We start from the raw sequence: 14268 nt of genomic DNA, 5'->3' as shown, positions 1-14268 counted from the left end.
CTCTCTCTCTCTCTCTCTCTCTCTCCCCCATACACACTCACACAAACACACACATACCCCCAAAAGGGTATTTCCCAGGCAGTAATTTCATAAGACTGCCAGAAACATTGTATAATGGACTTCTGTCTTTCTGGGCAGAGGCAGAATCCAAAATACACTACTATCAATTCACTCCATTTCTGTCATCAGTTCAGAGAGACGCCAGAGAAGGCTCTCCTGCTCTTTACTCATTTTGTCCACAAGGGGGCACCGCTCGGTCCTGGCCTGACTCGGGTGCCCCACCTGTACAAGAAGGCATGAGGCAAATTTGACTCACGCAGGTGTTTTTCACAGGAGCAGATATTTTATTTTTTAATTTATTTATTTTAATTGGAGGCTAATTACAGTATTGTAGTGGTTTTTGCCATACATTGAGATCAATCAGTCATGCGTGTTCCTGTGTTCCCCAACCTGAGACCCTCTCCCAGTTCCCTGCCCATCCCATCCCTCAGAATCATGCCAGTGCACCAGCCCTGAGTACCCTGTCTAAATCCACAGACCACATAAATGGAATCCAAATTCCCATCCAGGCTCGGTCTAAAAATCTGAGGTCTACCGAGAACACACAAAGACCTCAGATCTCTGCAGTGCTAATGGCATCTCTTCCTCAGCCCAGTCCTAGACCCACTTAACAAAACTTTGTGGGAACACTCTTCTCGCCCACAGATCGGGAACCTTGTTAGCCTTAAACAGTCATTTGGCCTAAGCCTGGAGGAATATGGGTTTGATGGTGCACCCTTCGATGGCGTCCTGGGCTTGGCCTACCCCTCCGTCGGCATCAAAGGTGTCATCCCTATCTTTGACAACTTGTGGTTGCAAGGTGCCTTTTCTGAGCCTGTCTTTGCCTTCTACTTGAACAAGTAAGTCTGAGCTGGACAATCCCTCTCCAAATTAGTTGTAAGATGCTTTCAGTTGCATGAAAATTATGCAACAATTGATACAGAAGTATGCTGAGAGATGATCTAACCCAGGATAACTATGGCCCCAGGGCCCCATCTGGCTTCACCACTGGCTTTTATAAATAAAGTTTTATTGGAACAAAACTAGGCTCCTGGACGCAAGACCTGGGGCTTGGAGTAGGGGGTGAGCAAAAAGGAAAACTAATGCAAGGTGTCAGGATACAAGTTGGAAGAAAAGGCAACAGGATTTGCTGATTAATTTGACATGGAAGGAAAGAGAGGGATGGTGGAAATCATTCCTTCCTCACTAACATTTCACTGGGCACCCAGGACCAGCTAAACAATTTGCAGGAGCCAGTGCAAAATGAAAGAGTAGGACTCAAAACAAAAATGTGGGATTTCTTTTTCAACAACTATTGGGAATTTCAAGACAGGGAGAGCAGAGGTGGAGCCCTGCTGAGTGTGGGGCCCAATGGACAGCACAGGTCACAGGCCAGTGAAGCCAATCCTGAATGACTTGAAGTCACACCCTAGTGCTTCAGGCCTTGGTTTTCCTGAAAAAATACAGACTGGACAAGGGGGAAGCCAAAAGCCTTCAGCACACTGTCCTCTGAGAGTATCTGACCACTCAGGTCGCAGGAGGTCCAGGGCCTCTTCTGAAGACTGAGTGGATAGAGACCTGCCAGGTGGCCCAGCTTCTAACCTCCTCTGTGCCACTCATTAGCCAGAAACCAACCTCAGTCTGGTTCTCAATCGCTCCTAGACTCGATTTCTGCATCAGTACATGGGGACCTTATTAGGGCCTTGGTGGGTGGACAAGCACAACTCTCAGACAGTGCTGTTGTTACTGTCCTCCAAGGATCCCTGCCCCCTCTCTGTAGATGCAAGCCAGAGGGCAGTGTGGTGATGTTTGGTGGGGTGGACCACCGCTACTACAAGGGAGAGCTCAACTGGATACCACTGTCCCAAACTCGCTACTGGCAGATAAGCATGAACCGGTAAGCGTCCCCCTCTGAGGATCACCCCAAGCAATGCTCCCACATCTGTACGTGGACACAGACACACAAATGTACTACCAGACACACAATTACACACACAGCAACCACAGCAACCACAGCGACACAGACAGACACACAGGCACACATACAAAGACACTAGTAGGCACATATAAACATGCATAACCAGACAGAGACACACAAGTACACACGCAGAGCCACATATGAATACACACATAAACACAGAAACACACAGATACACAAATCACCCATGGGTTCATAATCACTCCCAGGCCTCCTGACCAGGGCTCTGAACAGGGTCCATCACAGGGTCCAGAGAGGCCTGTGCAGCTGCGGGAGGACTGCACCCCTGAGTGTGAGGTGGGAAGCCCGGTTATAGGACTTTACAGTGTGGTGAAAAGAGGATCAGGGAGAATTTCCTCGGCCTGAACAGAGCTGTGATAACATGACCCACTGTCTAGGGCTACATGGGACCAAGGAAGTTCTCAGTACAGATAAAGCAAAGTGAAGTCGCTCAGTCGTGTCCGACTCTCTGTGACCCCATAGACGGTAGCCTACCAGGCTCCTCTGTCCATGGGATTTTCCAAGCAATAGTACTGGAGTGGATTGCCATTTCCTTCCCCAGGGGAATCTTCCCAACCCAGGGATCGAACCTGGGTCTCCCACATTGTAGACAGACGCTTTACCGCCTGAGCCACCAGAGAAGTACAGATAAATGTCAGGTTAAAAACAGGGAAAGTCCTGAAGAAATGGGGAAAACTCGTCTCCTTAGGGAGAAGCTAGCCAGCAGTGGAGAGAGGTTGGGCACAGTCTTGGGACCCGAAAGTGACTCATAAAAAGAGACACCCCACGTCCCTGGGCACACAGTGTGGCAGGGGATATGACTGAGAGAATCGGGAAGGTGGGAACCAGGAGTGGTTTGAGAAGGAGAGGCAATAATTGATGAGATTCTGTGTTTGACCCTCAGAGAAAAGCTTACCTGTCCATTGAGGTTCTGTGTCTAATCAGGTATCACCTGGTCAGGGTCTCAGGGTCTGAGCCCATTGAGGAGGTGCTACTCAGAGACATCCCCTCCCAGGGTAGCCGGTCTCCCCAACCTCTATGAGAATCTGCTGCCACAGGGACCTCCATCTTCACAGTGTGTTTGTCCTATTGTTGCTGAGACATCAGATATACCTCTCTGGATGGTCTTCATTATTTTCACAGCCTTCATTCACTCATTCAACAGACAAGTATTGTGCATCCACCATGTGCCAGGCACTTTAGGGACGCAATGAGAATAAAACTAGCCCTCACACCTAAGAAGGCAAATGTACAAGAAATGACACACACACAGAGTGAACTGTCACTTTGGTACATGTTAGACCTGAGGAAGGGTCTGCAGAGAGTGACCAGATAGGAGATTGATATACACCGAGGGAAAGACTTCCCTGGAACCATGACAGTTAAGCTGGAATCTGGAAGATGAGGAGAAATTAGCTAGTCAGAGGGGAGGGGGCTCTTCTAGGAAGGAAGACCAGCATGTGTCAAGGTATTAAAGAGCCTGGTGTATTCAAGAACTGCATTCACACATGTCAAGGAAGGTACTGTGATCAGAGCAAAGGAAAGGTCAGGGCAAGAGATGAAGCTCTGTTCAGGAGACAGCCAGGGAGGGGCAACTGTGAGGGAGCCTTCCACATGACCCTGATGCCCGCTTTGTCCTACTGTCTCAGCATCAGCATGAACGGGAATGTTGCTGCTTGTTCTCATGGGTGTCAGGCCCTTTTAGACACTGGGACATCAATGATCCATGGCCCAACAAGACTGATCACCAACATGCACAAACTCATGAACGCCAAGCAGAAGGGTTCTGAGGTAAAGGGTCATGCCACAGGGTCACTCCCAGTCTCCCCACATAATAAGGATTCTCTGGGCCAACCACTCTCCTTCTCTCTAACAGTATGCGGTTTCATGCGATGCCGTCCAGACCCTGCCTCCTGTCATCTTCAACATCAGTGGCATCGACTATCCACTGCCCCCTCAAGCGTACATCATCAAGGTGAGAGGCCATCCCTGAGGGTTGCTTCTCTAAATTGGGGTTTGCAGGAACCTTTGGGCTACTGCTGGGAGGAGGGCACCCTCTGCAGGCCAAGCCACACCATTGCAGATGCTGCTGAGCCACTATGGCTGGGCCAGCACCTCCCACAAAATCAACCACTTGAGAGCAGAGGACAGTCTGGGACATCCATCCTCCTGAAATAAATGTGGAGACACCACTCCGTGATGGCATGGTGGGAGTCACAAGGAGAGGGGAAACACTAAGGGCCTCTGCCCTCATAGATCTTCAGTTCAGCTGGAGCCCTCAGATGCAGGAACTCGGAAAGTCAGCTCTAGGTATCACTAAAATAGGACATGTGACAAGGGGGGTTGACTGGTGGCAGTCCCTGTGTGTGCTCCCACCATAATGATTAAGTCTCCCTTTCCTTCTTGAAATTGCCCCAGTTACAATAAATTACATGGCTACCTTAGACCTTGGCTGCAACTTCCCCTTGCTAAGTCCTAGATTCCCCTCTGTGCTACCTGACCCCTCTGTGGGGAGGTTGGATGCTAAGGTGATTAAAGGATGCACAGTGACTGCTTAGCCCTGGCACAGGGTGGAGGCTTCACGTCAGGTCCCTGTGGGAGTTCAGAGCAGGCTGTTGGGCTCAAAGAAGGCTTCGAGGAATAAAGGGAATTGCAGTAATTTTAAAACCCCTGACTCATGGCACCATAGGGAGGCCTGCTTGGGTCTAGGCAAATCTGCCCTGCGTTCCATGCAAATGGCACCCCAGGGTGCTCTGCAAAGGGACCCTGGGGACTTATTAGGGGTAATGAGGGCTATGCACTGACCGGTGGGGGTGGAGACCAGAATAAGTCACCCAGCCAAGCCTGGAGTGGCCAAAGGCTGAGTGTGAGTCCAAACAGGCTTCTCAGAGGGCCTGAGCGAAGGCTTAAAGAACATGTTGTGAGCACTGATTTGAATGTATTTAACATACATAACCAACAGTGAGCTACTGTATAGCACAGGGAACACTGCTCGATCTAAGGTGGCAGCCTGGATGGGAGGGGTGTCTCTGGGACAAGGATACATGTATATGTATGACTGAGTCCCTTTACTGTCCACCTGAAACTCAGAATATTGTTAATCAGCTATACTCCAAAACAAAATTAAAAGTTAAAAAGAACCAGTTTGGGGAACGCAGGAGAAGAACAGGCATTCTCTGCAGAGAAAACAAGGAGCAGGAGTCAGAAGAAAAGAAACAGAGAGTGTGAGGAGAACTAGGAGGCACTCTTGTTCTTTTCTTTAAAAATGTATTGCAGTATAGCTGATCTTCAGCGTTGCCTTAAGTTCTGCTGCACAGCTAAGTGATTTAGCTGTACATATACAAATATATATATTCTTTTTCATCAGTCAATAAATATTGAATACAGTTCCTTGCTCTAGAAGTAGGACTTTGTTGCTTATCATTCCTCTGTATATTACTTTGCATCTGATCATTCCAAATTCCCAATCCTCCCCTCCCCACACTCCTGCCATATTGCAACCACATGTCATGGCTCTTTTTGGTTTTGGATGAACCCTCATATCCCCAACTGCTGAGAAAATCACCTGATGCTTACCAAAAGAGGGAAATAAAACCAAGAAGTATGCCAGGTCTGGATATTGAGGAGGGAGTTACAGGTAAGTACACAGGCTGACTGGTGTGTCTCTCTAACTCCCCAAGGCTCAAAACTTCTGCCTTAGCATCTTTCATGGGGGCACAGAAACTAGCTCTCCGGAGACCTGGATCCTGGGTAACGTCTTCATGAGACAGTACTTCTCAGTTTTTGATCGAAGAAATGACAGAATCGGCCTGGCTCCGGCAGTGTGACTGCTTGGACTGGTTCAGGAATCAAGCAGGCTGCTCCTAACACACACTCGCTCACACCAGGGCACTCCTGCCCAGCGATGCTGGTGAACTGTGTTTGCTGCTCTGCAAACTCTATTCTCAGTAAAGAATAAAATGTTTCACTCTTAATGGTGCTAAAACAAATGGGTGCCTCTTTTGGGGTCTGGGAGGTGCGTCATAATCAGGGAGGCTCTAGAACCAAGTCTGAACCACAAGTGAGAGGAACTCAACTCCAGCTGGTTTAAAGGAAAGGGGAGACTTTTCAGAAGAACACTGGAGATCCTGTACATAGGAACCAGAGCAAATAGAAAGATCTCAGTGACTGGACCCAAGAAATCAGAAGTCATCAGTTCTCTCTTTCTGACCCTCACTCTTTCCCCTCTCTCTTCTTTGATGGTCTTAGCCTAATAACCTTCTTCCTTAAGGCTTCTACATCTACTGAGGGAGACCTTCCTTAAGGCTTCTACATCTACTGAGGGAGTCCAAAGCTACCTGCCCCAAGGTTTTTATATTCCCAAGGCATCTAACTCATAAGGAAAGAAGCTCAGAGACATCAGGGTTCAAGGGAGTGCTCTGAATGGCCCACCTAATATCACATGTCCAACCTTGGATCAACCATCATAGCAGGGTCATAGGGTCCTATGAGTGGCTTTACATGGTCATCTGGCCCTGACCCAGTAGCAAACATGATTGACAGTTTCCTCCAGAACTTAATAACTGGAGCTGGCAGGAGGCAGCCCTGAGGATAGTGGCTGGGGGATGGTCTAGATCAGGGAAGAGTTTATGATGATGCGAACTCCACTGCCTCCTCATTATGAGGGGTAATGAAAATATTCTATTCATCACATCTTAGATGAACATTGGCAGTGGGCTTCTGCTCCGGGGGGTTCTGGGTGAGGCGCCTCACACTGAGATGGCTCTCCTTTGTCCCCCCACCTCAGTTACCAGCTCTCTGCCACCCATACCTGCTGGGACCTTTCCAGTCCCATTTCACATGTGACAGCCCCTGTGGATCCCTGAGCCATCCCCCTCCTACAGGGTCCAGCACATCCCTTCCTTGGCCTCCAGTGCTGTAGGGAAAAGGTGTCACTCATGTAACGGTGGACCAGGGTGCACAGAGTGTTCAGCCTCTCTGAGCTTCCTCCAGGGCCAGAGTTACAAACTATTTGGTTGTGAGCTGCCATGGACTGGCACCTTGGGAGTAGAAGTATCACTTCTTTCTACCTGGAGACGCTAGGTAGAGACCTAAGCTCAGGACAGTACGGGTGAGAGATGCGGGGAGACTCAGGTAATGGAAGAAAATGAAAAGAAGAGATAAAGTAGAAAACATACCCCAAGACAATGCATGGTAGGGGTCTTTACTCAGGCAAGAGAAACATCAGTGAAAGAAGTATCCCCCTGCCTTTCTTCATTTTTTTATTCAGTACAAATAATTACAGAGGAGTTACTATGGGCTTTCCTGAGGGCTCAGCCAGTAAAGAATCTGCCTGTGATGCAGGAGACATAGGAGATGCAGGTTAGATCCCTGGGTCAGAAAGATCCCCTGGAGAAGGAAATGGCAACCTGTGCCAGTATTCTTGCCTAGAAAACCCCATGGACAGAGGAACCTGGTGGGCCATAGTCCAAGGGTCAGAAAGTCAGACACAAATAAGCACGCAGGCATGCATTTTGCACCAGGTGCTGTAGTTGACTCCAGGGATAGAGGGATGGGTAACAAATCCACCACAAAGTCATGGAGACAGATAAAGAGACAACCTGCAATGGGGAGGGCCAGATGGAGAAAACGGCACAGGCGTGGCTGGGAGGCCAAGAGGAGTGAGGGGCTTCCTCTTCAGGGAGGCAGGGAAAGGCTGGTATAGGGCGAGGTGAAAGGCATTGACTTCAAGTTTGTCACCCCACCCTGAATCACACCCCTAAACCTTGCAGTTTCCATCTGTGTGCAGAATGGCCACATGTTTATAGTTACCTGTGCCTCATCCCTTTGGGATGGCACTGGATTATGATCACCTTGAGGGGAGTGAAAGAGGACCAATAGCAGAGCTGATAAAGGGGAGAAATGTGAGAACAAAATCAGTTATTTTGCTTTCACAGTAAATATCAGTAACTGGGCTTAAAGGTGATGCAAGTGAACAGATTGTGAAACTCATTGTCCAAGTGTTCTTCAGAGAACCATAAGGAATGATTCTCTAGATGAGAAATCAACAATAAAAGTAGGAATAACAGCTTGAGTTCATTACATATGCTATCTCACTGTCTCCCCAAGATCCCTTGCAAGGTGTGACTCCCACCCCCTGCACTGTACAAGTGAAAGAAGTCTCCTTGGATCTTCTGGCTCTAGCACTGGTGTCAGACATCTAGTAGGCCCTCAAGAAATATATGTTGACTAAAAAATAAATAAGTTAATAGATGCTTCTGCTAGATGACACAACCGCATCCATGTCAGAAGACATGCATGGTGTCAGCATGACTACTGCCATGATGCTGGCGCTGTTCAGTCACTAAATTGTGTACAATTCTTTGCCATTCCATGACCTGCAACATGCTAGGGTTACTTGTCCTTCATTATCTCCTGAGTTTGCTCAAATTCTTGCCTGTTGAGATGGTGATGCTATCTAAACTTCTCATCCTCTGCCACCCTCTTCTCCTTTGGCCTTCAATCTTTCCCAGCATCAGGGTCTTTTCCAATGAGTCAGCTCTTCACATCAGGTGGTCTAAGTCTTGGAGCTTCAGTGTCAGCATCAGTCCTTCCAATGAATATACAGGTTTGATTTCCTTTAGGACTGACTGGTTTGATCTCTTTGCTGTCCAAAGGACTCTCTAAAGTCTTCTCCAGCACCACAGTTCAAAAGCATTAATTCTTTGGCACTCAACCTTCTTTATGGTCCAATGCTCACATCTGAACATGACTACTGAAAAAATCATAGCTTTAATTATATGGATCTTTGTCAGCAAAGTGATGTCTTTGCCTTTTAATACTCTGTCTAGGTTTGTAATAGCTTTCCTTCCAAAGAGCAAGTGTCTTTTAATTTCATGGCTTCAATCAACATCTGCAGTGATTTTGGAGCCCAAGAAAATAAAATCTGTCAGTGCTTCCACTTTTTCTCCTTCTCTCTATTTGCCATGAAGTGACGGGACCAGATGCCATGATCCTCAATTTTTTGAATGTTGAGTTTTAAGTCAGTTTTTTCACTCTCTTCTTTCATCTTCATCAAGAGGCTCTTCAGTTTCTCTTTACTTTCTGCGATTAGAGTAGTATCATCTGCATATCTAAGGCTATTGATATTTCTCCTGGCAATCTTGATTCCAGTTTGTGATTCATCCAGCCCAGCAATTTCACATGATGTACTCTGCATATAAGTTAAATAAACAGGGTGATAATACACAGCCTTTATGCACTCTTTTCCCAACTTTGAATCAGTAAGTTGTTCAATGTAAATTTCTAACTGTTGCTTCTTGACCTGCATACAGATTTCTCAGGAAATGGGTAAAGTCAACTGGTATTCCCATCACATTAAGAATTTTCTGAAGTTTGTTGTAATCCACACAGTTAAAGGTATTCACACAATCAATGAAGAAGATGTTCTTCTGGAATTCCCTTTCTCTATGATCTCTGGTTTCTCTGCCTTTTCTAAATCCAGCTTGTACATTTGTAAATTCTCAGCTCACATACTGCTGAAGCCTACCTTGAAGGATTTGAGCATAACCTTACTAGCATGTGAAATGAGCACAACTGTTAGGTAGTCTGAACGTTCTTGGCATTGGCCTTTCTTTGAGATGGGAATGAAAAGTGACATTTTCCAGTGCTGTGGATACTGCTTTGTTGTTGTTCAGTCGTTCAGTCAAGTCTGACTCTTTGCAACCCCATAGACTGCAGCATGCCAGGCTTTCTGGCCTCTCACCACTCCCATAGCTTGCTCAAACTCATGTCCATTGAGTTGGTGATGCCATCCAATCATCTCATCCTCTGTCATCCCCTTCTCCTCCTGCTTCAATCTTTCCCAGCTGCAGGGTCTTTTCCAATGCATTGGCTCTTCGCATCAGGTAGCCAAAGTGTTAAAGCTTTAGCCTCAGCATCAGTCCCTCCAATGAATATTCAGGAGTGATTTCCTTTAGGATTGACTGGTTGGATCTCCTTGCAGTGCAAGGGACTCTCAAGAATCTTCTCCAACACCACAGTTCAAAAGCATCAATCCTTCGGTGCTCAGGCTTCTTTATGGTCCGTCTCTAGATTCATACATGACTACTGGAAAAGCCAGAGCTTTGACTAGATGGACCTTTGTTGGCAATGTCATGTCTTTAGTTTTTAATGTCCTGTGTAGGTTTGTCATAGCTTTTCTTCCAAGGAGCAAGCGTCTATTAATTTCATGGCTGAAGTCACCATCTGCAGTGATTTTGGAGCCCAAAAAAATAAAATCTGTCTCTGTTTCCATTGTTTCCCCATCTATTTGCCATGAAGTGATGGGACCAGATGCCATGATCTTGGTTTTTTGAATGTTGAGTTTTAAGTCAGCTTTTTCACTCTCCTGTTTCACTTTCATCAAGAGGCTCTGTAGTTCCTTTTCACTTTCTGCCATAAGGGTGGTGTCATTTGCATATCTGAGGTTATTGATACTTCTCCTGACAATCTTGCTTCCAGCTTGTGCTTCATCAAGCCTGGCATTTTTCATGATGTATTCTGGATATAAGTTAAATAAGCAGGGTGACATCATACAGCCTTGATGTACTCCTTTCCCAATTTTGAACCAGTCAGTTGTTTGATGTAAGTTTTTTCTTCCTGACCTGCATAGAGGTTTCTCAGAAGTCAGATAAGGTGGTCTGCTATTTCCATCTCTTGAAGGATTTTCCACAGTTTGTGGTAATCCACATAAAGAATTTAGCATAGTCAATGTAGCAGATGTCTTTCAGGAATTCCCTTGCTTTTTTCTATTTGTAGTTGAGTTTGACAGTCCTAGGGTAGATCCTCATTGAGCAGGATTTCATTGTTCCCCAACTCCACCCCCCACTGACCTCAGATCTGAATGACTGTCCTGAGCCATCCACCAGTATCCCTTCCCACCAGGACTCTTTGCAGCCTCCTGCATGGGGAGTGGTGACCAAGGGCACCATTCTGACCTCCATCCCCTGGAGGATGCCTCTGTGCCTCACTATCTTCCACTAGATGGAGTTCCCTGTGTTCAAGGTATGTGAGCTGGATTTCCTCTAGATAGAAAGAAGTGGAAAGATGTTGAGGGTAAGAATGCAAGCAGCAGGGGCCAGTGCCCAGAGACTCTGCATCCCTGCCCCATGGTGTGGGCCTTAGCAAGGCCCAAGATCAAAACCAGGAAACTGCCTCCTTGTTTCTGGCTGGTACTTCTCCAGCTTTGTCAGCCCCAATACAGGGCTCTGTGACAAAAAGTGGGCTCCAGGACACCTGAGAAATGTCGATTTCCCCACCCCCTCCCCACTTCCTCCTGTAGACTCTGCCCTCCCCACACGTGTTTCTCATGGAGGGACGTCAGTTGTTGATGTCAGGTGACAAACCACAGCTCACCTCGTGGTTGCTACAACTTTGAACTGGTTACTGAAATTTAAAAATGGGGAGATGTCACAGCAATGTGGGTTTCTAGCCTCCCTTGGTGACCAGGCAGGTCTGGTCACACTGGGCCTGCCCTCCTACCTGTACTAGGTGCCCGAGTTGGGATGGAGTTTTCAGGGGACAGGGTCTCTGACACGTCTGCCTGGCCTGTGTTGGCATCTGGGTTTGAGAGTTCTGTGAGGGTGAAAGATCAGAGAAGACACCAAAGCAGTGGAAGGAAGGAAAGAATGAGTGAACAAGAAAAGAAAGAAGGAAAGAAAAGAAGTTTCTTCTAATCCAATTCTGAGAATATAAAGAAATATGTTGTTTTAAAAAAAAAGGCAGGAAATTAATGTGATGCAGTATTATTAACTGAAGTTTGGATTTTGTTCAAATCACAAAATTTTATGCTGCTATTGCTGCTGCTGCTGCTGCTAAGTCACTTCATCGTGTCTGACTCTGTGTGGCCCCATAGGTGGCAGCCCACCAGGCAACCCCCTTCCCTGGGATTCTCCAAGCAAGAACACTGAGTGGGTTGCCATTTCCTTCTCCAATGCATGAAAGTGAAAAGTGAAAGGAAAGTCGCTCAGTCGTGTCTGACTCTTCAAGACCCCATGGACTGCAGCCTACCATGCTCCTTCATCCATGGGATTTTCCAGGCAAGAGTACTGGAGTGGGGTGCCATCACCTTCTCCGAATTTTATGCTAGTGTCCATTATTTGTTCCCATCCCTTATTCAAGATTCCACATTGTACTTAATTGCATTGAGCAGCTTCAGGTGCATGCAAGAAATTCTGCTAAATTCTCTTTCCATTTTTATTCTATTACATATGTTTTCTAATTTTCCTTGTTATGGCTCTGATTTAAAAGTGGATGTTTAATTTCCAAATATGTGGGATTTTAAAAGTATTTTTGATATCAATTTCTCATTTAAATGTTTTCTTCTCTGCAATCACCCTCTGGGTTTTTTCAATCTTCTAACTTTATTGAGGCTTTCAGTGGCTAAGTCAAAGATTTCTCTTGGTAAATGTCACACTGCACTTGAGAATATGTGGGTTATTCTCAAATATTTTTGATATTGGTTTCTAACATAATTCCACAGTAATAAGAGAACAAACTATATGTTTTCAGTACCTTTAGACCATTAAATTTCAGCAGCTGGTCTATTGTCTCTGGATATGTTCCAGTGTCTGCTAGTTAATACTTTATGGGAACTTGAATAGAATTTGTGTCCTACCATTTTGTGAAAATTGTATAAATCTTAATTATGTCAAATTGGTTCATGATGCTTCTCAGGTCTACTATATTCTTCTACTTCTCTGTATATTCATGCAATAAATTTCTGAGAGTTTGATGTTGAAACTCCAACTAAAAATCTTAATCTATCTACTTCAGTTCAGTTCAGTCGCTCATCTGTGTCCAAATCTTTGCAGCCCCATAGACTGCAGCACACCAGTCCTCCCTGTCCATCACCAACTCCTGGAGTTTACTCAAACTCATTTCCATTGAGTTGGTGGTTGGTGATGCCATCCAACCATCTCATCCTCTTTTGTCCCCTTCTCCTGCCCTCAATCTTTCCCAGCCTCAGGGTCTTTTCAAATGAGTCAGTTCTTCGCATCAGGTGGCCAAAGTGTTGGAGCTTCAGCTTCAACATCAGTCCTTCCAATGAATATTCAGGACTTATTTCCTTTAGGATTGACTGCTTGTATCTCCATGCAGTCCAACGGACTCTCAAGAGTCTTTTCCAACACCACAGTTCAAAAACATCAATTCTTTGGTGCTCAGCTTTCTTTATAGTCTAACTCTCACATTCATACATGACTACCTGAAAAACCAAAGCCTTGACTAAATAAATCTTTGTTGCCAAAGTAATGTCTCTGCCTTTTAATACGCTGTCTAGGTTGGTCATAATTTGTCTTCCAAGTAGCAAGTGTCTTTTAATTTCATGGCTGCATTCACCATCTGCAGTGATTTTGGAGCCCAAAAAATAAAGTCTGTCACTGTTTCCACTGTTTCCCCATCTATTTGCCATGAGGTGATGGGACCAGATGCCATGATGTTAGTTTTTAGAATGTTGAGCTTTAAGTCAACTGTTTCACTCTCCTCTTTCACTTTCATCAAGAGGCTCTTTAGTTCCTCTTCACTTTCTGCCATAAGGGTGGTATCATCTGCATATCTGAGATTATTGACATTTCTGCCAGCAATCTTGATTCCAGCTTGTGCTGCTTCCAGCCCAGCGTTTCTCATGATGTACTCTGCATGTAAGTTAAATAAGCAGGATGACAATACACAGTCTTGACGTACTCCTTTTCCTATTTGGAACCAGTCTGTTGTTCCATGTCCACTTCTAACCATTGTTTCCTGACCTGCATATAGGTTTCTCAAGAGGCAGGTGAAGTGGTCTGGTATTCCCATCTCTTTCAGAATTTTCCACAGTTTGTGGTGATCCTACAGTCAAAGGCTTTGGCATAATCAATAAAATAAAAATAGATGTTTTTCTGGAACTCTCTTGCTTTTCCGATGGTCCAACGGATGTTGGCAATTTGGTCTCTGGTTCCTCTGCCTTTTCTAAATCCAGTATGAACATCTGAAAGTTCATGGTTCACATATTGTTGAAGCCTGGCTTGGAGAATTTTGATCATTATTTTGCTAGTGTGTGAGATGAGTGCAATTGTGTGAGAGTTTGAGCATTCTTTGGCGTTGCCTTTCTTTGGAATTGGAATGAAAACTGACCTTTTCCAGTCCTGTGGCCACTGCTGAGTTTTCCAAATTTGCTGGCATAATGAGTGCAGCACTTTCACAGTATCATCTTTTAGGATTGGAAATAGCTCAACTGTAATGCCGTCACCTCC

The 14268-nt window shown here is 45.7% G+C and overlaps 1 protein-coding gene across 1 annotated transcript in view; it reads left to right on the top strand.

Moving 5' to 3' along the window:
• The window catches only part of LOC120874067 (pregnancy-associated glycoprotein 2-like), a 36259-nt gene extending 30415 nt beyond the window's left edge, over positions 1-5844 (top strand). Inside the window, exons 6-10 of the mRNA XM_040255191.1 lie at positions 706-899; positions 1820-1936; positions 3667-3808; positions 3894-3992; positions 5698-5844. Of these exons, the coding sequence (XP_040111125.1) occupies positions 706-899; positions 1820-1936; positions 3667-3808; positions 3894-3992; positions 5698-5844 (699 nt within the window). The remainder of the gene's footprint in view (positions 1-705; positions 900-1819; positions 1937-3666; positions 3809-3893; positions 3993-5697) is intronic.
• Positions 5845-14268: the final 8424 nt, after the last annotated feature.

This window comes from Oryx dammah, unplaced genomic scaffold (assembly GCF_014754425.2).
Source record: "Oryx dammah isolate SB20612 unplaced genomic scaffold, SCBI_Odam_1.1 HiC_scaffold_15, whole genome shotgun sequence".
In the NCBI taxonomy this organism is placed as follows: Eukaryota; Metazoa; Chordata; class Mammalia; order Artiodactyla; family Bovidae; genus Oryx; species Oryx dammah.
Note: the sequence above shows the minus strand (reverse complement) of the source record. Positions and strands in the feature narration are given on the sequence as shown.